The sequence below is a fragment of the Octodon degus genome, unplaced genomic scaffold (assembly GCF_000260255.1).
Source record: "Octodon degus isolate 3935 unplaced genomic scaffold, OctDeg1.0 scaffold00089, whole genome shotgun sequence".
NCBI classification, from domain to species: Eukaryota; Metazoa; Chordata; class Mammalia; order Rodentia; family Octodontidae; genus Octodon; species Octodon degus.
In genome coordinates this window covers 934,369-958,133 of record NW_004524665.1, presented here as the reverse complement: position 1 = coordinate 958,133, position 23,765 = coordinate 934,369, and the positions used below count along the sequence as shown (strand labels likewise).

General features: G+C 42.5%; 1 protein-coding gene across 2 annotated transcripts in view; it reads left to right on the top strand.

The window, feature by feature from the left end:
* Positions 1-20,742, top strand: part of Dner (delta/notch like EGF repeat containing) — a 340,243-nt gene extending 319,501 nt beyond the window's left edge. For both annotated transcript variants that reach the window (XM_023722281.1, XM_004637300.2), the window contains 3 exons: positions 2,949-3,080; positions 12,606-12,852; positions 19,713-20,742. In XM_023722281.1, the coding sequence (XP_023578049.1) occupies positions 2,949-3,080; positions 12,606-12,852; positions 19,713-19,824 (491 nt within the window). In that variant the 3' untranslated portion in view covers positions 19,825-20,742. The remainder of the gene's footprint in view (positions 1-2,948; positions 3,081-12,605; positions 12,853-19,712) is intronic.
* Positions 20,743-23,765: the final 3,023 nt, after the last annotated feature.

Here is a 23,765-nt window from a genome sequence, read left to right as displayed (position 1 = left end):
TTTTTATTTTCCAAAATCACTTTTTGGATGCTGGTCATTGTTGGGTAAGTTGTTTAATGATTTGATTTCTCTCTCTCTCTCTCTCTCTCTCTCTCTCTCTCTCTCTCTCTCTCTCTCTCTCCATGCCCTAGCCTTTCTTTTTGGCAGATACATTTCTTTTGCCAGCCTCTTTGAATCTTACAGTTCATTTTTGCATTTTGGGATGCAAGTTTGTTGTGGCCTTTGCTTTAGGGGATGTTATACTTTACAGTTATGAGGTGACCTTTTGTAGCTCCCCTCAGTGAAGTAGGGAGTCTTTGAAATGTCTCCACTCTGGCTTGGATGAGCTAGAATACTTCTTAGTTCCCAGTGAGCACGGGGACTACTCATCTTACAGTTTGCTTGTTAGGCTCCTGGGGTTTCAGCTTACCCACAGTATTCATCAACAAACTGAGGGGATGCAGCTTATTTCTCTCTTGCTTTGTTTCCTGAGGAGCTCTATCTTCTGTAGTGGTCTTCCCTCCAAATTACACAGGCCTCCACAAATTCTGATCTTTGTCTCTTCCATTCAATGAGACCATTGTGTTCTAAATTGGCCACAGGAGGAAATCCAGGGTGACTGCAGTGCTACATTGGTTTATTTCTCTTGCAGTAATCACAGTTATAAACTGTCTATTGTCCAATTCTTGAAAGTGTTTTTTTCCCCCATATATTTCATCCATTTGTCTAGTTGTTTACAGTGGCAGGATGACAAGTTCTTGTGACTTCATTATAGTAGAAAGAGTTCCAAATAATTTTTTAGACTTGCTTCAGCTGAATAAAATCCTTGTGAGGAAGGAAGGAATTGTAGTTAAAGCATTTGTCAGTGACTGACCCATGAGATGCATATGCTTACTACTATATAATTATGACTATAGTGATTATCACTGATACCTGTTGTTGAAGGCTCTTAGCTCAAAGATTTATAAATGCTAAAACATTTTGAGTTTCTTTTGATCTTTTGCATTTCCTAACTTATCAAGGAAGATATACAGAATTAGTGTGCTTATAGAATTGCATAAATACAGTACCCTCCCTGATATACTTGCTATACATATTGCCTCTTAGAGAATAGGAAACTGAAAATAAATTGTGAAAGATTTCAAATTCCCCCTGTTTGCTAGCCTTAGTCAAGTAGAAATTTCATTTTTGTATTCTCTTCACAAATGTTGTTTGAGAATATTAGGGATTAAAGGGTAATTGATTTTTTTCTCTAATTCAGCTAAGAAGAGTAAGGAAGTCAACTAAAGAATTTACTAGCTCAGGCAAATAAAAGGCTTAAAGATTTATTAAGCTAACCAGTAGTGAAGAAACATAATATCTAATACCAATAAACTAAGCTAAACTGCATGCAGTTTAGAAATGGGTGCCATCTGTAATAGTTTAGTTTATGCCTTTTCCAACTCAGAATGACTTACCCCATTAATAGAAAGACGACCTTTGAAATAGGGTAGTAAGAAGCAATGATATCCTTCATATCCTTTCTATTGATATGACTATATTTATTGCAAGAAACAAATTCACTTAGATACTGCGAATTATAATCAACCAAGGATGACCTGGAAGTAGGGAATGTTTTGTTCAAGGGATTTTATTTTTCAAATTAAATAGTTACATGCCAGGTGCCTAAAGAGTGTGACCTGAAACAGATGTGAAATATTTTATTGTGATATTCCTCCTCTAAAATGGTCTGTGGGTAGCATATGGTAGTTTTGTAAATGTGAGACAAAGCAACAGCATATAGAAAAGCAATTTAATGCTAAATAAGCCTGAAAGTAATTATCTGAATGCACTGAGATATTGTCTTTTGAAAATGGACAAAATATTTGATTTTGTCTTTAGTCTATGACTATAGCAATGCTAAGAGTTCTTTTTTCCTTTTCTACATTTACTTAACCAAATGAAGTCTTATTTTGAAAATTCCTTTTCCTCCTTTTCAAACCTTTAAGAGAGAAAGCCTCACTTTGAAGGCTCCTCTTCAGCTTTGATGATACTCCTTTAGATTTAGGAAGCAAATTAGTTTTGCAGTGACTCATTGTCTTGAGTATAAAATCACCCAAAGAAGGTTTTGTTCATGGAACTTTTGATAATAAGCTATTTTCTATAAATTGGTGTTTGGAGCACAGTGACATGGGCTCTGTATTCTGTTTTGTAACTTCATCCTGGGTTTTCTGATTTAGGTAAGGATGCTTGGAAATGGTAGGCAGGAGCCGGAGGTCACAGCTTCTGTTCTGGTGCAGTGATAGGCAGAAGTGCACATGAGCTTCCCTTGGACCACCATTTCTCAGAGAGAGTTCTGTCAGATGTGGGTTCACCCCATATGTTACAACTATCTCTCCTTCAGGGCCCAAGTTTTCCCTGAGCTTTTCAAATCCACTCTCTCCCTGTCCCCCAGGAAGATTTAAGGACTTGGAAAGTGGAGAGAATTTTTGTAACTCAGGCGAGGCAGACAGCTATGTCCAGAAAGGAGTCTATGTCCAGTCTGGCACTCTCAACTACTTGGCTACAAAATAATCATAAACTGATTTTTCAGCTTTCTGAAGTTTCAGAAAAATAAATAACAAGATGCAGCTGCTGAAATCCAAAATAAAATTGAGTTCTTTTGTAAAATCAGGAATCTAAGTTTGCTTTTCTAATTAACCCCAGAAACTTTGCTCAGATGTGGAAATCAGGCTAAATTAACCAACTAATGGACTAAAGTAGTGATTATTCTTACCACTGCTTTTCTTGTGCTATTTTTCTCACATTAGCTTTATTTAAGCAAAAGATTCCTTGTTTAGAGTTTTCTGAGATTCCTGTACTTCTTTGAAATCATAGACTTGGCATCATTACTGGAGACCATGGCCACCAACCTGGGATCTGGGTTCTGCTGCAGAAGTTATGGAAACTGTAGAACCAGACATTTCAGCAACTTTTCCTTATCTCCCTAGGTGAAGAATGTGACATCGACATAAATGAGTGTGACAGTAACCCTTGCCACCATGCTGGAACCTGCTTGGACCAGCCCAATGGTTATGCCTGCCACTGCCCTCATGGTTGGGTGGGAGCAAACTGCGAAATCCGTAAGTAATTCTGCACCTCAGGTACTGGTACTTAGCTTTATGTTTTCCTTCTGCATGACGAAGGTGCCAGCTAAAACCAGAAAGCCTGCATACCCTTACAGCGCAGGCTAGAAGGACCGCCTGGGTCACAGCCACGTCTTTGCGTTTCCCAGCTGTGTTATCCCTCCGTTCCACTCCTTCTGAGGTCCGCATCCAGTCTTTCACAAGGATGGGAATTCTCAGATGTCATCCAGAGTTCACTGTGACTACGGCAGCCAAGAATGTGCTTAAGAGAGAAACATTAGACTCATATCAAAAACGAGAGCCTCTGTGTTAAAAATTCTAAAAAGCAACACAGAATGTAAATTCTTTTTGCATTTATATCTCCAAGTGCCTTGCAATGACTTAAGTTCTCTTCTGCCTGGGGAGAAGTCCAACGTGGGTGAGCTTAAAGGAAAAGCTGGAAAACATTTGGGATCTTCAGGGTCAGCGTTGTATGTTGGGTGAACTCACAGAAGTTTGCCAATGTTGGGATCAAGATTTAATACAGAGAATCTCTCTATCTACCAGGATGGAAGTGAAAATGGGAATTGATAGAGAATAGTGTTTTCAATTGTTTTGGAAATCACTAAAAATGCAACATTGAAAGGCGTCATTTTCTTATTTAAGTTAGCCAGGGCAGAACAAGTCTAACCACTCTGGTTGGGGCTTGCTTCTTCCTATTCCAGATGCTTCTTTTCATAGGAATGATGTTCCATAAGTGTTCTTTCCTGGGCCCTCTCACCCTCCCTTTACTCCTTACTGGATAAGAATAACTTGTCAGATGTGTGAGTTTGGAAAGAAGCAACTAAGTAGACATAGAGTAGTCTGCATGTCCATCTGTCCATCTGACTTCTTCATGCTCCACCTGTCTGCCCTCTGTGGTCTTCCATGTTATGACTGTTACAAGGTCAAGCCCCTCCACAGTGGCATAGATGGGATGGGAGTGTCTAATTCTCAGTATGTGTCTCAAGTGGGATGACTAGAAAATTCTCTTATACAAACATAGGAAGCACATTCTCTAACATTAACTTTACCAATAACAAAAATGCTATTTGGCTTCTTCTCTGACCCTCTTTGTCTTTACTTTGATTCATATCTTGAGAAGGAACAGGGTAATTTTTTTTTGGCCTCTCCTCAACCTTCCCTAATATTCCTCCACAGAATGGCCTTAGGACCAATTTCCTGTCCTAAAAAGGGATGAGAGAAACATCCTTGTTGTAGAGAAAGTCAGGGGATAGGAAAATATTTCAATCCTAAAACTGCTAAAGACTACAATTTGTTGCAAAATTTTGAGGCTCAGTGGAGTGGAATGGGTTGGGGTAGAGGATCCCAGAATCAGTCGGTCATCAGGACATTGGTGCATGGCTGTCAGTGAGACTGCATTTGTTTGTGCAACTTCAGTTTATGAATGTGCAACACCAGGTCAGTTTTCATTCTAAAATTTGGTAATTCTATGAGGTGATGAGTGCCGTGACTTGGGGCAGAGAATTGTCTGTTTCTGACCTTAAAATAGCATTTGTAGGGATAAATCTATAGAAGACCATGGATAAGGAAAGTCAGGAACACAGAGGATGTCCTCAATATTTTTTGAAGACAATTCTGTAATAGAGAAAATATTTAAGTTTTACTTCCTTCTGATGATGTTTTTACTTGTCTGTCAAAAGACAGACAAGGATGGGATAATAAAGCGAATCACAGTTGGCTTCAGATTCTCACTTCATGGCCATGTGACCTGAAGAAATTTACCCCTTTCTACTTTGTCTTTCTCACCTGTGATAACACTGGATCCACCCAGATAAACCAGGATAACTTCTCCGTCTCCAAAACCTGGATTCAGTCATTGCAAAGTGCCTTGCTCTGTAGAAGGCAATGTACTTACAGATTCTGGGAATCAGCGTGCGGGCAACATTGGGGACCATGATTTTGCCTACTGCCTCACCCTGCAAGTTATCTCATTTCTTCTCCTACTTGTCTTTAAAACTTATAATATTTAAGGAATACTCGTACTCAATTTTACCTGTAATGGCTTTGTCCAAGGATGAGCATTTGCATGACCATGGTTTATCTGTACTCACAATGGGACAGTGACTAGAATGAATGTTGCTCTAGAGGCTAGGGAGTTGGCCTGGGCTGCATCCCTTGCCTCCTCCAGCCACAAGGTGGGAGCAAGGTCACTTCATCTCTTTGGAGCCCAGTTTCTTCATCTATACAATGAGGGGTTCAAGTACTTAAGTACTGCTCTCCCTTGTCCTCCAAGTATCATGGGATTCATCTAGTATCATAGTCCAAGAAGCACAAATTATAAGGCAGAGACTTGCTATTATTTTTACTCACAAAATACTACAGAAAGTTTATTTCTGCAAATATAAAATATGTTTAATATATATATATATATATATATATATATATATATATATATGGGAAGCTCAGAAATATAGAGTATGTGCATGTACCAAAAACCTGATCTTCGAGAACAACATGTGAGAGTGAATCGACTTTCTTATTAGCCATCCCTAGAGATTCTGAATCCCCAATAGGATTTTTATACAAATTCACACCTTCTTAGCTGTTCCCTAGCTAGTTACTTTCTGTGAGCACGTGAGTATTTCTTAGGAAGTTTCTCCTTTGCGGTTACTGTGAAGTCCCCAGTTAGTACAGAAGCAGACAGCCAGCCAACTAAGGAGATTGATCAAAATCATCAAGAAGTTGACCTGGAACATCCTAATAGGATAATTCAAATAGCCATAGTATTGTATTTTGTGTCCTGAGATACTTGTTATGGAAATTAACAGAAAAACTCTTGGGAAGTTTTAATTCTCTCTCACTTATTTACACTAGCCTGAAAAGGATCACAATTTTTTCTTTGGATTTTTTTTTTTTATAAAAGGAAAACATGCCTTCTTAGAATCAAGGTCTAAAAATCAAAATTCCTATGAATCTTTACAAAGTGATATGTTTTAGAGCTATGGCATTTATACAGTTACGGTTGTAATCAGTTCTGCTGACTGATAGTTGATCAGGCCTATACATTGAATAATTAAATACATGGTTAAACTATTGAAATAATTATGAGGTGTGACTGAAAAATACAGCAAATGTTTCAACTTTTAAAAAATTACTACAGTGAAAATACATTGCCATTAATCCCCATCAGACTATCCCCTTTCACTTTATACATACTTTAAAAAAAATTAAGCATTCCCCATCTATTTTGAGCACACACTGTACAGTCTACATTTCAGAACTAGCTAAGCAGGCTGCTTGGATTTGTACATTCAGTCGGAAGTCAAGAGTCTCTATTATCAGGCACTGAATATAGTGCCTGGGCTATAAAGATGTAAGAAACAGCCCCTGCTGCAAGAGCTCCTAATCTAAGCACAATTCCGAATGCATGACAGGGGCTGCTATACGCTTTGCATAGGCACCTCCAGGAACCAGGGAAGGGAAATGTAATTCCTCCTAGACCAGAGAGGTAAGTGGAGATCTCAGTACTATTCCTTTTAAATAGATAGAATTTAGTAACAGCTGAACAAATCTCTGACGTAATGTGTTGTGGGAAGTCCTTCTTATGCAACTAGCTTGGGTTCCTCTGTTCTCTGGCTGTCACTTACATTAGTTTTCCCATCCCTGGGACATGATGCATAATACCTACAGCTTAAAGGAGGAGAACTTTAATCTAACTTGCATTTCAGAAGATTTGGCCTGTGGTTTGGTGGTCCAGTCCACAGAGGGCTGGCTCCAAGGCAGGGACTCCATGGCAGAAGGGGCACAGAGGCACTGAGATGCTTCATTCTTGGTGATGAGGAGGCAGAGCAGAGTAGCAATGATTGAGAGAGGCAAGGGGGAGGGACCAGATACAGACCCAAGTTTATGCCTCCATGTCCCACCCAGCAGTGCGCCCCACTAATCCCTCATCCTGGGTGGCTCCCAAGCTGATCAAGTTGACACAAAACTAACCATCACATCATTTTTGTAAGAACTATGATTTCAAAAAATAAACTCTCCGTCTAGATGTCAGCCACACTCCCTGAAGATGACAATCCTTAGCCCTTTGCTGTATATTCTTCCAGTTGAATTCAGGTGACATATGACCCTATTTTTTTCTCACACTCTGTACATTTGCTAGCATCTTGCTTTTATACTTCATAATGTATCTTGAAGGTTTATCCATATTGGCTTATGCAGATTTACTTCAATTTTAAGATACCATATGGTATTTCCACTGTTAAAAGCTCCATAATTTATTTAGTAATTTGTTTAGACATATAATCCATTTAGCAATCCTAGAGTGAACATTGTTATAAATGCACAGATTGAACTCTCAATAAATGTCAATTATTAGCTAAAATTATTAACCTAAAATTCCAAGCATAACTATCTGGCATCACCACTTGGATGTTTTAAAGGTGTCTCCCAATCAATACACACAAAACCAAACTCGGGACTTCCTTCTTACACCTGGCATTCTGTGGTGGTCCCTGCTGGCCTACAGCAACTCCTCCATCCTGCAACACAAGCCTGGAGGCCCAGAATTTCATGCCGCCATTCTCTTCCCTCATTGGCCTGCCCACGCTGCATTGAGTCTGGTTAATCCCACCTCCAACATGGCGCTCCCATTCATTCAACTCCCTCTGAATCCATGCTGCCAGCCCAGGCTAAACCACCACCAGCTTTGTCCTACAGTGGCAATCCTCAAACTGGCGTCCACCCTTGACTCTCACACCTTATCCTCACGGCCAGAGGACTGTTTCATAGTGCAGCTCTGCATACTAGACCCTTCATCCTTGCTCATGCCTTACCCTTAGTAAAACACTTAAATCATGAAGGACCAAAGGCCATGCTATTGCTTACAGGACCTAAGGGGCTGCCTTCCCCAGTAGGGAAGTGCCTTCTCCATTTTGAGTCCATCTTGTCTCTGACTTCCCAGCAACTGCTTGGTCCTCCTTCCTGTCCTTTCCTTTGCTCTCTCCTTCTTCCCATAGGTCTTGGCTCATGCTGGTCCTTTCAGTGTAACAGTCTTCCCTCTGAGCCCTTCCATCCTTGGTTGGTACCCGTTTACCCATAGAGCCCAGCATCCTGGGGACTCCACTATGCATACCCTTGTTCTTCAGTTAGATGGAGCATCCCATCCCCCATCCTCTCCTGTGGGTCTACAGAGTTCCTCTCAGAGTTAAGCCATTTTAAAAAAATGCTTAGACTGGGCGTGGTGGCACATGCCTGTAATCCCAGCTCTTGGGAGGCTGTAAACAGGCGAATTGCTATGAGTCCAATCTAGTAGTTACGCCCTGAACACCCTGTAGACCCTTTCCTAAAATACAAAAAAAAAAAGAAAGAAAGAAAGAAAATGTCAGGGCAAGGGAGATGGCTCAGAATAAGCACATCCTTGGCAAACTCAAGGGCCTGAGTTCAATCCCCAGTTCTGGAAAAAAAAAGTAAAAAAACCATTTTTTTGGTGACATTTGCTGTTCTCTGTATTTCTTGAAAGACTAGGGACTCCCATAGCCCTCTTTTCTCTCTCCTTTCCCTCCCTCTTTGTCTCCAGCACAAAGCAGGTGTTTCTGTTACATGCTCTCCCTGAGCGGCTGTTTAGGAAGGAGATGCTCCATCCCTTTGCTTCCCCTTTCCCACTCATTCTGCTTCTGAAGAGAAGCAGGTTGTTCATTTCTTTGCAGTTCCACCAACTTCTTTCACTGCATAGCTGACCTTCACTGTGAGAAACAGTGCAACTCGAAATCCCTCCTTGCAGTTGTTCTAGGTGGCAGGTGGTCTCAGAACTTCCTGAGCCGCTAAGGGACACCAGCACACAACACTGTCCCTGTCTCCTATATTGCATAGGTGGGCAAATTCACTAGTCTAGCTATATTCCCCTAGCTAAGTTTAAAAAAGAGACATGAGGGCAAGTTATTTTCAAGTAAGTATGCCGCTGAATTGAAGTCTATCTTTGATGGAGTGGAGGTCATGGGGGAATGAGTTTTATCTTTGTCCTTCTGTTGCTCTTGTCCACTTCGAAATGCTTCTCTATGTTAGCCCCTCTGCCTAGCTCCAAATGATTGTTTGGGGCCAGCTGAAATGTTAAATTCAAAAGCACTTCAGCAAAAACCTCAAATTTAATTTAAACAAAAATGCAAAATATCTCTCCTAAATGTGACATTTTCCCCAAACAGCTCGTGTGCGCCAGCTCTTGGTCTCGCACCTGCTGGGCCTATGAGATCATCTGATGCAGCATGTTCTGGTTCGGGATTTTGCTGGGTGCGGGATGTGGCCAACATAGGAAATGATCCATGGGATGGAGCTGGTGCGGGGCCGTGAAGCAGTGACTTCTGAGGATGGTGCCTGGCCTGGGCACTGGCGTTTGCCACCACCTGGTACAGATCAATTCACTGCCTCTGAGACCAAGTGTTGGAGTTACTCAGATCCAGCTGAGCTCCTAAGCCAATTAGCCTGCAAAGAGGTTCCCTTCACTTCTATCAGAGAACATTTAGATGGCAGCAAAGTGGAGTTTCGTTTTAGAGAGGAGGGCAGGGGAAAGAAGGAAAGCAGAGGTTCAGGAAGAAATTTTCTTAAACCTTTTCCCTGAAGTCCAAACAGCTTGGAACTCAGAGATTTGGGAGGCAGAGCAGATGGAGAGAAATGCAAACAATGTAGGCAGCTTATCAGGCCTGGGACAGAGCACTGTGTTGAGCCGTGATCCAGCAGGGTTGTTTGTTGCAGCAGTGGCCATGTGTGTGTGTACACACTGCATACATACAGTCAATAGCGTGTGTCAGGTATTTATCTACAATGCATGCATAGATCCCAAGAACTCATTAAGAACTCATGTGGTCCTCCCCAGCAATCAGATCTGAGTTCTCCACCAAACTAGAGCAGACTCAGTACTGGTTGCCCTTGTGTGGATGCTAAATGGATCCAAGGATGTTAGAACATATTCTGCTGAGCTTTGGACTCCAGCCTGCAGTGGAATTTTTCAGGGAATGTTATAATAGTTGGAAATCAAGCGAATCACACTTACTTTTTCAGCCAGAAAAATGAGTCTTCTCTCTCAGTGTGCACCAGGTAGTGCCAAATGGAAGAGCTGCCATTTGGGGCACCAAGCCTTGGTTCTGGTTTCCCAGAATACCTCTCACTTCCACTGAGACTATTTATTTGCAGTGATTTATGTTGCTCTGTCAGCCTGTGTGTGAGTTGGCTCAGATAGAGCAGAGAACACACTAATATGGTCAGTTAGTCTTACTGAGCTCCTAAATCTGCCTTAGGAGCTTGGGCAGGCAGATGCAAATGGCAAAAGCAGGCTTTATAGATGTTGCATAAATATTCAGGAATCAGATCTGGTGCAAGCTCAGAAGCCCCATCATCCATCCTGTCTTTTCATACTCTCAGGAAGCATCTAGGCCAGCTGTGTGGGTTATTTTCCTGCTGGCCCTCTAGGAAATGGGTCCGTAGTCCTGATCTCTTATTTGGTTGACTACCTGTGTTCTTCAGGTTGTAACTTTCCAGCATTGAGGAGAGCTGTTTCTCATATTCCTTGAGCTGGGAATCCAGAAACCACACATAGTCTGACCTAAAATCTAACAGTGAGAAGAGCGCTGGGGAATTTTATGGGAAGACAGATTCATGCCTGTTCCCAGCTATCTCTGAATCCCTTACCCAGATGTAATAAAGATCCTGCCATGAAATAGTGGTCTGCAGGGGGTGGTGGTGGTCATGCTGTGAATAAGATAAGAGAGGAGGAAGGTGTCTTTTTTTCCCCAAATGAGTTGACCTTCTCTTTGGTCCCTCATAGCTCTTTTTAAATTTGCACAGCTTCCTTTCAAATTCTATTCCCATTTACCTAGATAGTGACATTCATGTACAGGTCTGATGCCAGCGCTAAAGGCTACATCCTATCCTTCTGTTTTTTCCTGATAATCTAGCTTGGTGCTTTGAGGAGGGACATGAGATAGTGCTTGATAATCCTCAGCTCAGAGCCTCTGCACGAGAGGACAGTGGGCCCTCCTGTGTCCTTCTGCCTCCAGCATCTCAGTGCTCCTCCTTAGGGACCATCCACTGCATGCCATTTCTCCCCACATGTTTTCTAACTCATGTGCCCAGCAGCCAGGGAGCTATACATTGGCAATTTATCTTACAAATGAGGAAACTGAGGTTCATGGAAGTGGATTCAAGGTCTCATCTGGGATGAGAAGTGAGGTTAGTGTGCTCCCAAGGCCCCCACTTTTCCTGCTGTTAGGCCAGGAAGTGATCCCAGGAGCATCTCTACCGATAACATCTTGCTTATTCTTGTAGTTGTAAAAGGAATACATTATCCTAGGGAAACAAGCTTGAAAAGACTAGGACATATAAGGAACTGAAGTGAAAATCGTTTGTTATCCTGCTTTCTGGACATCATTTTTGTTAGATCATCACTACGCAGAGACAAAGATTGGAACTCCGGCTGAACCCCACAGGCCTCCCCCACCCCAAGAGAAGTTGGTTTTCTAGGGCTTCTGTCTGCAAGCTGGGGTGGTGGGATTCAATGAGATGGTCTGAAGAGCTTAGTCATTGTAAAACAGAACAATACCTGGTTTGGGCTATTATCGCTCTACCTTGAACTTTTCTGCATGCAGGTAGACCTGGTAAGCTTACACCTGATCACCAACTTAGTGCCCTGTACAAGCAGGTCCTGGTGGGGAACACTCTCTTACTCTTTTGCCATTTGATGAGTATCTTTCTGGATCACTGAGAGTTAAATACTGTGTTTGTTTCCCATTTTTTGACTTGACACCTATTTTTTATGTTGGGTAGGTTGAGGAGTCAATACAAGGGTAGGGGAACTTGAGCTATGTCTGTGACATGCTCTTGTTAAAAAAGCAAGCTTAAAAATCTAGAGCAAAACTGATAAGATAACATTTACTAATGCCAAGTGGCGGGCACATGCGTGTCTGTTTGCTTTCTGTACCTTGTCCTGGACATGACATAGTGGATTACTTAAGGCGGTAATGGTAAGGTAAATGTTTTTGGGCAGAGCTTTGTGCGTTTGTAGGGCTATTTTCCCAACATAAATTTAAAAAATGGGAGTAGCTGGATTAAAGTTATGTCAGTGAGTTCACAGTAAGTTTATGTATCTGGTTACAGTCCCCATTTCTGTCTACTGGGGTTTCCATAATCTTTAAATAATATTTGAAACTGATAGAAGCATTGCTTTAAAAAATCGTTAAGAAGCTAAGCAATGTTTATTTGGACTACCTTGGCAGAAGAGTTGTATTCTTTAAAATAATTAAGAAGTGAAGCAATTTTCTGTTTGTATCTTTTGATGAACTTATATTCTCTGTCCATTTCTCTGGCCGATTCCTGATTTTCCTTTAGGACTTGTAAGAGGTCCTGCTGTAGTAAAGATATGAGTGGTTGGCTTGCATTGTTCATGGGGAAAACTCCCTCCCACTTCGGGTGGCTCCTAGAAGTCAAGGTGGTGACGTGCAGTTGGGGAAGACCTGCACCTTCTGGAGACACTGAGCTTTCTTGTTTCCCTAGACCTGCAGTGGAAGTCGGGGCACATGGCGGAGAGTCTCACCAACATGCCTCGCCACTCCCTCTACGTCATCATCGGCGCCCTCTGCGTCGCCTTCGTCCTCATGCTGATCATTCTGATCGTGGGCATCTGCCGCATCAGCCGCATCGAGTACCAGGGCTCTTCCCGGCCAGCCTATGAGGAGTTCTACAACTGCCGCAGCATCGACAGCGAGTTCAGCAACGCCATCGCGTCCATCCGGCACGCCAGGTGAGCTCCGCTGCGGGGAGGGGAGAGAGGCGTGGCTCACACCACAGTGCCTGAGTTGGGTTATGAACAGGACTTCCTGTCCACAAAGGTTCAGCACAGCCCCCGAGGGCAAACCGACAGGCCACTAGGAACAAACCTTTGCAATTGGCTGCCAGCTTTCTGGATTTGTCATTGCTGTTCACATTGTTTATATTCACTCGTTTAATTTGTGTTGATCTGTGGCTGTAACTCTCTTTTTCTGCACTGTAGATTGAACCTAGAACCTTTGTATGAAGCTATAACCCATTCCTTTATTTTTCTGATTTTAATTTTGAGCTAAGGTTGGGTTCAGACTTGTGACCCTCCTGACTCAGCCTCCCAGAGTGCTGAGATTCCAGCAGCCTGTGCCACCATACCCAAGTAAAATGTGTGATTCTTTTTTTTTTTTTTTTGTATTTGAGGGAAGGGGCTATAAGGTGTTCAGGGTCTCACTACTAGATCAGACTCTTAGTGATCGGCCTGTTTACAGCCTCCCACGAGCTGGGATTACAGGTGCACATCGCCACACCCGTCTCAATTGTTGTCTCAGTGTCCCCGGGGGCGGGGCCAGCACAGCAGGCCTGGGGATCGAACCCCCAGCCCCTGCGCCTGCTAGCTGGCACTTTAATCTTCTGAGCTATTTGGCCGGCCCTTAAAATGTTTGATTCTTTTATCACTGTACATTGGCATATTTTTGGGAATATTTTTAACAATGTTATTTTTAAAAGTCAACATAGATATAAATGATTCCCTTTGAAGAGGCTACAAAAATAAAATAATAAACAGCCATCATTCTATGTCTAGAGTTTATATTATATAATGCAGTGCCCTTTTATGGAGGAAAGATGAGGAGTTAAGTGGTCCTAGGAAGAGTGTAGATTCAGGTGCTTGATGTATGGTATTGAATCCTACTGCCTTCCTTGGCTCTATATTTTAGATAGTTTCTTCAGGTGTAGAAAAATATAACTACCCTCATAAAGAATTATGATGATCATGTTAAGTTATAAATATTAAAATATTATATAAATAGATAATACATTGAGTTTCCCAGATCTATTACATGCCACTAATTATCAGCTATGCTTTATTGACTTTTGCAAAGACTAGCCATTCCAAAAATCAGTAGTGATATTTTTTCATTGAAGTAGGCCATGTTTTCTGTTCTTTGATGATGGAGTCTAAAGTACACAGCTCCCAACATCAGCGTCCTATGGTAAATAGTGCCAGAGCCTGGTGTCTTAGGAGCAGGGCTCAGTGGACCTGTTAGCTGAATGGTCTTTGTTGGGGCATCCTATTTGTGTTGGTTATGACACAAGCAGACACAAATTCTATCTGAATGGCATAGAAGCTAAGAGACTCAGTGCTTGCCTTCTCTGAAGGAAGCCCCCAAAGCTAAGTGTCAGCCTAATGGTGATCTTGTTGCTCCAGTAGAAGCAAAAGGCATAGCCTTGCTGAAGGGAGAAGAGCTGCCGGTGGAAAAAGTGGGGGCAGTGCGCAGCACCTGTCCTGCCCCTTGCTGCGAGCTGCACCCAGGTTTGCGGATATCATGGTGAGGGAGATGGGGTGCTCAGGGCCCCACAGCTCAGCCTCTGCAAGGCTGCTCCTCAGCTACTCTGGCTCTGGACTAAGCTTCTGGAAACCCTGGAGCAGCCCTGCAAGGCCCACTGTGACTGTTCCTTTGAGTCTTTCCTCTGCTTTCTATGTCTGTGACTCCTGTGGATCCTGGTGTACTACTTTGCTAAAATCTGAGATCTGAAATGAGTGGCTGATCTCTGCTCAGTGTTGGCAGAGGGTGTCCTTCCTGTTTGAGAGGTAGACTCACTGCAGGGTTCAGCCTTACCTAGGAGATATTTGCGGTGTCCTGAAATCTGGACCAGAGGCAGGGAATGCAAAAGAGAACAGAGAATCAACCAATGTCCTTGGCATTCCAGGGTCTCTTCTTTCTTTGTCCTTGGGAGATTTAGTCTCCCAGGATGGAGCAGAAACTGCAGCTTTATTCTTTGATGCATTGGGAGCCCCGAGGAACTACACTATTCTCCTCAGTGCTTATTCAGTACAGACTGACTGGGACAGCTGGCTGTGTAAAGACCCGCTGGATCTCTCCCGTATGGGCCTTCTTTGCTTTGTCCTAGAATCCTTTCAGTGGTTTGGCAGTAACACAGTCCCTTGGGTGTAACCCCCTAGTTTTCAGTAATGGCCTGTAGCCAATGTCCATATCATGGGCTCTGTCCCTGTCACTAGCCTCATGATAAGATTGGATTAGACCTACTGAAGTCTAGTGGACGCACAAGATGCATCTCAAGTGGCCCATCTGTGACATTCTGAGAGGCCTAGGAAGGATCTGGTGTTTCTGAGAAGATCAATTGGCTGGCACTAGTGCTGGGTTGAGGAGATCCTTCTCCCTCCTGTCCCAAGAGCCATCTGCCCCATAGCTGCTTTGCTTAGACCTATGCAGGACAGAGTCCGTGAATGAGCAACAGGAGCAAAGCCATGATTTTCCACGTTCTGAGACTGAGATCCCAACTTGGTGGTTAACTACTTAGACTGCAAGAAGTGGCTGATGACAGAAAGAGAGAAAAAGAAAACTGGGAGAAGACATGTCACTTTTCCCCAGAGAGCTCAAAACCTCCTGATTTGGACCTTTCTCAAGGTCAGATCCACCTGCCATCCTCTGTGGTACTGCTTAGCTGTGGACTCTCAGGGGACTGTGAACTATGAAAGTGCACTGTTGGGTCTACATGATTACTGGTTGCAGAATCTTTGTTTCTTTTAGAGAAGGAGGCACACAAGGCTTGTCAGCACATAATGATGCCTGCGATGTTGGTGGTGCTGATACTGCTGAGGCTAGGGCTTCTTTTAGTGTTTTTACAATGATTCATATTGTGGTTGGGCCCTGTGCTAATTCATTGCAAACCATTCCGCAATAGACTTAGGACACATATATCATTGGTTTCCTATTGTATGTGAAGAGAATTTGCTTTCAGTAAGATAATACAATTTACCCAGTGTTTGTGAGTGAGGAGGCCAGGATCAAAGCATTCTTGCTGATTCAAAGGCAGTGCCTTCCCCCTGTGCTGCACACAGGCCCTTGTCAGGACCAGTAAGCAGGAAAGCGGTTCTTGGATCCTTGCATATGTGAAGTATAGGTATAAGGAAATCCAGCAATCTCCACCTCCTACAAGGGGTGTGGCCTAGAGTTTTATCCCTACACCTCCACTTCCTCATCTGTAATGGGATGGTGAACAAGGGCTCACTGGGTGAGGTTGCTGTGACAGTGAGTTGAGATGATCAATGAAAAGGAGACACTAGAATGAGGTGCTGAGTGACTGAGAATAGATGCATCATGATCCTGTGGGGCTGAGGGAGGAGCTGAAAACAGAGCCACCACCAGATCAGGGCCTTTGAGCTACTCTTCCAGGGGCCAGAAGCTTTGTGTCAGTTAATCCCTCTCTTTTATAAATATGGCTCCCTTTTCTATAGACATCTGGAAGGCATCACAGCATGTGGTCATGTCAGGGTGTGAGCTGCCTTGGCTGGGAACAGGTGGTTTTAGCCACTGAGCGCTCCCACTCAGCACAGGAGTAAAACTTATTTTCTATTTCTTTTAAACCTGAAAAAGTTTTAATAGCAAGAATACTGAGTAAAAGATCATATAGAATGTTGAGTGAAACATTCCGGAAATGTGCAGTTACTTAGTTAATAGTTCCAAAGTTGATTTGAAGAATGTAGGGTTGGGGGATGGACAGATGGAAGAATATCACATCAAATGATCACGCCTGGTCGTTGCAGACAGGAATCACTAGAGATGATGTTATCACCTCTTCATGGGGGCTGGTCACACAGTAGCTTAAACGTGGTGGGCCACCCACTCTCTGTCCTAACCACTCCACCCTGCCTCTGCAGTGCAAAAGCAGCCAGAGACAGCATGCATGGGCTCTGCTTTGTTCCAATAAAACTTTATTTAAAAAACAGGCCCAAGGCTGAAATTCACCTACAGCCGCAGCCACACTGTTTTCCGGGTAGCTATGAATACACATTCCTTTAGCTCCCAGGGTAAGCCGGCCACCAGGAGAGATGTAGGAGGTTCAGACAAAGGCTTATCTCAGTGTGCTGGGTGTTTAAAAATTCATTTGCTATAAAACATACTTTTCTTACAGTAGACACTACACTTTGGAGGAGACCTAAGGAAATGTGGCCAGGTTTCCAGCAGTTAGGAAGGTGAAGTATAGGAGCTGCAGCTCTAGGCCTGGCCATGTTACTCATTCTTCATTCAGATTTCTTTTGTAACCAATTTTACCCTTATGAGCTATACTGGTTGGACTTAACTGTTACTATGACACCCAGCCTGTAGAACAAGGTGGACACAAAATGATGCTCTACATTCTCCAGTCCATTTACACATTTACACACACACATGTACACACACACACACATAGACACATGGCTACTATTTCTTTTGCTGTTGTTTTTTGGGGGGCAGCATGGCATGTGGTACCGGGGATCAAACTCAGGACCTTGTGCTTGCCAGGCAGGCACTTATGCCGCCGAACTAGCTCCCCAGTCTGAGATGGCTACTCTTGAATGGTTTTTGTTCCTGACTTGTCTCACTCAGTGGGTCTGGGACAGCTGTCCTCAAACCTCCCTTGTCAATATTTGTTTCCATGGCAACCTTTAGGCTTGCGAATAGATAACATGAAACAGAGGCATCTCATTTTCTGGATTCTGAGAAGGCATATTCCTCCTCCAAATATGAAATCACATAAAAAGCAAGTTGTAAAAGCATACATACAATCTATTAAATTGCTTGTGTTTTTCCTCTCAAGCAATCGATTAATTATTCCATTAATTAATCTGGTTTGTGATCCTTACATCATGGTTCCCTAGGAAACCATCCCACAATACTAGGCTATGATGTGGGGAAAGCTTTTCTCTGAGTTCCTGTGAGTCGCTGAGCATTTTTGTTAAGTTACTACTTCCATTATCCGTGTAGCCAGCTATTTTATAGGAAATAAATTGTCAAAATATTTATAGCTTAAAGTTGCCTCTGACATTTTCACACCTGGGAAAAAGTATAGAACATGATGGACTTTTTTACTGCTTAATTTCCTGTTCCCAAGTTATGCAGATGTCCTTTAGTTCAGATAGACATACTACAGCTGGGCTGCCCCCATCTAGAGCTCCAGAGAGGCAACATAGTTTCTAAATGATTTTATTGATGTCTTATTTATTTATTTATTTATTTAGTGTTTGGTACTGGGTCTCACTACACAGCTCAGACTCATAGTGATACTTTTGTTTTCAGCCTCCTCAGTGCTGGGATTATAGGCATGCGCCACCATGCCCAGTCTCAGTGGCGGGCTCATTGGGCCCGGGGCAGGACCAATGCAGCCTGTGTTGCTAGGGATTGAACTCTGTTTCCTGAGCTTGCCTAAGCAGGTGCTTAGCCCACTGAGCTATCTCTCTGGTCCTTCTGTTCTCTTTAATGTTTCAGCAACAGCTGTGACTGTTTTAGGCAAAACCCTGTATTTTGTCTGGTATGATTTACACCTTTGTGCTCCTGAAGTCAGTCTTGAATGAATAGAAATAAAGGATTGATGAAGGTTTAGAAATAAAAGATTAAATGAGGAATGTGCTGTTTTCTCATTTTTCACTTGATCCCATTTCTCACCACCATACACAAGCAGCCAGACTTTCTAAAGATATGAAATAAGAAAAGAGCAAAGAAGGGACATGAGCCAGGGTAGATAGACTCCTTGAAGCCCTAGGAGACCCATCCTAGTAGCCTTCTTTAAAGTGTGCAGTTTTTAAAAATTCCTTTTTAATGATACCTGTTGGTCTTAAAAATAAAAATGCAGTCTCTAAAAATGGAGGAGCTATGGGGGACAGTTGCATGGAAGAGTGTTTGAATCCTGTGTTGCTCCAGAGGCTTAGATTATTATTATTATTATTATTATTATTATTTTATTTTATTTTATTTTATTTTATTTTATTTTTTTAGCGGGACCGGGAATTGAACTCAGACCCTTGTGCTTGCCAGGGAAGTGCTTATTCTACTAAGCCATCTCCCCAGCCCCAGCTCCAGAGGCTTAGGGAAGGCGAGGTCTTGTGTGCAAAGGAACTGCCCCAAAGAACAATGGGCTTTGTTGGTGGGACAGTTGCCGTCTTCAGCTGTCCCAAACTTGAACTCCAAGTCCCTGGCTCGGGGCATCAGTGTTGCTAGCGAGGGGATTTTGATAGACAGATCTGTTGGGTCAGTTGCTTTGTGCTCCAAGAAAACAGTGGCTTGTGTGCGACTGGAAGCTAAGAGGCGGCACAGGTAAGCAATCCTATGAGTGCCCATGGGGATTGCGGGCAAATGCCGCAGTACTGTAGGCCTTTTCCTCCATCTGTCCTTCTGTGTTGGGTTCTCAGAGTCCTTTCTGCCTGGGAGTCTGTCTGCCTGTCCTTCCAGAGTGAGGACCACAACCCACTATGACATAGTCCAGGCTCTACAGTGAATGTAAAACAAATGTGCCTTTTCAAATATTTATGGGCCTCGGAAGAAAAGCACAAATCAATATACATTTTCTTAAAACTTATTTATTGTAGAACTGTCTGGCCTGACTGCTTTGCCAGGATTTAACCTGGATGTATACACATTAATTAATCGGTATTTTGTGAAATCTTTTTTTTTTTTTTTTATAACAGGATGTCTTAAGTTTCTGTACTTGCTAGAAAATATATTTTAGAGTATTGTTATAGCTGTATTTGGTTCTTGAATATGAGTTATTCTCACCACTTGCCTTTAATAGGACTCAAAATCCAGTATTTATCTAACAAGCATCTGCTCTCTCTGATTTCAGGTTTGGAAAGAAATCCCGGCCTGCAATGTACGACGTGACCCCCATCGCCTATGAGGATTACAGTCCTGATGACAAACCCTTGGTCACACTGATTAAAACAAAAGATTTGTAATCTTATTTTTTTGATTATTTTTCAAAAAGATGGGGATACTACACTCATTGAAATATTTTTAAGAAAATCAAAAAGGTTAAGAAATTTAAAACATTCGCTGCTCAAGAGTTTTCCGTAGAATATCGAAAGACTAATTTTCTGCAGCTTTTAGTTTGAAAAACCTATTTTAAAAAAAATGAAATTTGTGAAATCAATAGACTACATTTCAATGTACTTTCAGCTCTCTACACTGTATGCTTCGATAAGTGTGCGCCCATCCCAAGGTAGATTATACCCCAAACCCAGATAAATCTCTGTGGTTGTTACAGAATAAGTCTAATCAAGAAGTTTCTTTTTGATGTGAGTGCTGGCTTTCTGAGTAGAGTAGGAAAAAATATATAAAGTAGCGTATGGTGTATAATACAGTATACCCGTTCCTTAAAAAGATGTCTGAAATGTTTGTTTTGTGAAAAAGAGACTAGTTAAATTTATTCTTCCTAACCTGAATGAAATTAGCCTTTGCCTTATCCCGTGCATGGGTTAAGTAACTTATTTCCACGCTGTTCCACTGAACTTTGCAGAAACTTTCTTTTGAGTTTGTTGTTGTCATTTTTGTAACAGCTGTCGAACTGGGCCTTGAAGCTGTATACAACAAAAGGGCCTAGTGAGGTGAGCTTTGACTGATTTCAATCTATATTTTTCTTTTTAAAGTCAAGGGTTTTTTTTTTAATATTGTGAGTAAGTTAAATTTCTGTTTGAGCTGTTGTTGCTAAGAGGTAGTAAATGTAAGAGAGTACTGGTTCCTTCCATAGTGAGTATTTCTCATAGTGCATCTTTATTTATATCTAAGACTTTTTTTTTGTGGCTGTATTTGATTGATATGTGCTTCTTCTGATTCTTGCTAATTTCAGAGAATATTGAATAAATGTTAGCAAGTCAGAGGTGTACTCGTCTCTTTTGTTCCTTCAAAAATTACATCAAATCATTGGGATCTGATGTTCATTGTGAAATAGTCCCACTGCTTATGACATTTTTAATAGTCTGAGTAATACATTGGCTGTGGTTTGTAGGTGGTCAGAGTCTGTTCCCCAAAGGTTCAGTTCATGCATTGGGATTATGGTCCCTAGCAATATGGGGAGCCATGGGGGCCTAAGAGGCAGGGCTTAATGAGATATACTTCAGTCACTAAGGAGCCTCTGTAGAAGAGATTAAATAGTTTTCATGAGAATGCATTGATACAAGACAGCGTGTGATCCCTGGGCTTCTCTCGGGTTTTCTTTCTGGTGATGCAATCTCTTTCTTCCATACCCTCCCCTACCATTGTGGTACTACTCCACCATTAAGGACTCCCTGACCTCACTCTAGTGAGGTTTTCTAATCTTAGGCTTTGAATCTCCAGAATTGTGAGTTGAATAAACCTTGTTTCCTTATAAAGTTAGCCTGCATCAGGTACTTTCTTATAGTAAAGGAAAATGGACTAATAGAGCAACTCTGTTGCTTCAAGGGCCACTTGCTGCACCTCTAGGAGCTGATCTTACCTCCTAATGATTGATTAGTAGGTGCTGATAATCAATAAGAAGGGTGAAAAACGAAAAAAATAAGAATTCTCATCTAAAGGTGTGCGTCTGAATTTGCTAGTGAGATGTAGGGCACACGATGTTGAGGTACAAGAAATTCAGGAGTGCCTATAGGCATCGCGCACAGGACCTGTGGCCTCAGTAGAGATCTTACATGCTGCTTTCTTCCTGGGGTCACATGGAATTGTTTTAGCAAACAGCGCCTTGGTTCTCGGCCGCCTGAATGCAATTTGGAGCCACTTTGTATTCAATCCCATTCTGTAGCTAACTGCTGCCCAGGAGTGCTAGAATCATTTTGAACAACATATTTTTAAATCCACAAGGAAACAATTGGCAAGGTCAAGCCCTGTCCTAAAATCAGGTGTAAGGGAGGGTTTAAAGCAGAAGGAATAATTCAAGATGCTTTTCCTTCCCTCTCTACCCTCAGAACAGCTGCCCCTAATCTTCCAAATGCCATAGCAATACACCCACACCCTGATTATTAAACGATACTGTACAATCTGTTAATATTTTCAGTTTGTTTAAGTATTTGGAAGGAAAGTAAGAAGCAAACATTAACTCTGTAGGTTAAGCAGCCATGGGAACACCCAGCAAGAGCATCACACAGGCTCTGTTTACTCCTGTGTTCTCATAACAGACCCTGCTGGAGCCAGGCAAGGTGGTGCATGCCTGTCCTCCCAGCGCTCTGAGGGGCTGAGGCAGGAGAACTGCACTTTTGAGCTCAGCTTGGGCAATTTAGAGACTTAAGGATACCTTGGCTCAAAAAATAAACTATGTTAAAAATGGAGGAGCTGCAACTCAGTGCAGAGGGCCTGGTTTCGATCCCCAGGACAGAAATAATAAAAATGTAACTCTGTTGGTCCCATGCTGCAGACACTTGGATGGGTGACAGAAGAGACTCGGAGCACTGGTGTGAGTAGGGCTTTGTTCCTCTGGACTCCTCTGTGTGCCCTAGGATGACGTCCATGACGCCTGCATTTCCTTTGTGTGTCTGCAGCTGTTTCCATTAGATCATTACGTCTCCCAAGCAAGGCCATAGAAGACCAACTTTAGCCCAAGAGGAAAGGACTGTACCAAGTTATTTTAGCCACTCCTAGTACTATAAAATGACAAGGAAGCCCTCACTGGTCTCATTGAACAAAAATGCAACTTGCTCTGCCTGATCTCCCATCGGGTTCTTCAGATGCACAGCAATGTACTTGTGAATCTGTAGAGGACTGCAAGTACCTGTTGAAGCGAACTAGTTATCAGCAAAATAAGTAATATGGTGGCATCTCCATGGGGGCCCGTTTATGCATGTTTTTCTTGTACTGCTGTTTTCTTATTGCTTTGAATCTCTCCTGCAGGAACCTCTTTTCCCTGTGCTGGATCTCAGTTTAAGGTAATATGACTCACCTCAGGCTTATTGTGGCTTCTCTGTGGTTTCTTGGCTTGCAGGTGGCCATACACTAGCCATTTGTGGGTAGTATTTATGTAGAAAATAGCCCCAATTGCTAATATCTTACTTGCTGATATGCAGCTGTAGGAGCCATACAAGATGATCTTAAATGTATATGTTGTACCCCTTAAAGGACTGGCTTGAAAAACTGAAGAGTTGCAACTTGTCTTTTTAGAGCAAATGAATGGAGCCTTCCAATTCAGGTTTGGGGCAGGGCCTTCTGACAGTCTGAGAGCCGACTGGCCTTGAACTTAGTAAGAAACATTTGCTCATTCATTGGCCATCCTAAGATCATCATCTCTCTGAGCACTTGTGTGGTGCGAGGTGGAAGGGCGCAACAGGAACCACTCAAGAGGACAGTGACTCTTGAGGCTGTGGCTTGTTGTGAAGGAGACCACTTCTAATAAATAAGTCCCAAGTTACACTTCATGGAGTCTGACGAGGGGAGATGTAGCAGATGTAGCAGAGTGGGTTAAAATCTTGTTTTAATCATTTATATGGTAATGACTTTGGACAAGGAACTCTCTGGGCTTCATAATTTGGAAAGTGGGGATAATGATAGGACCTCCCCTGGAGGTCATTGTGAGCATTAAACACCAGAATGCATGGAAATCACTTGGCCCACCTCCCACACACATTAGGCATTCAGCACTTGGGAACTGTTGTGATTGTTGCTGTTCTTACTTCAGATGCAAATATCACAAAGTAGGTCAATGTGCCTATTTTGTTGGTGATCACTGTGGTCTGCAGTTAATGCATCATGAATGTGTTCTGGTCCTATGGCAGCAAGGAGCACATTCGCCTTGTGTGCCAAACACTCCAGCATCCTGCTCAAGTTGTCATGAATACAGCACTTCATAAGCAAGAGTAAACTATTGCTCAGTTCAGTTTGAGCTGGTAAAGGGCTCATGAGTGAGGGGATTTGGAAGGAGCCCTGGTCTAATACG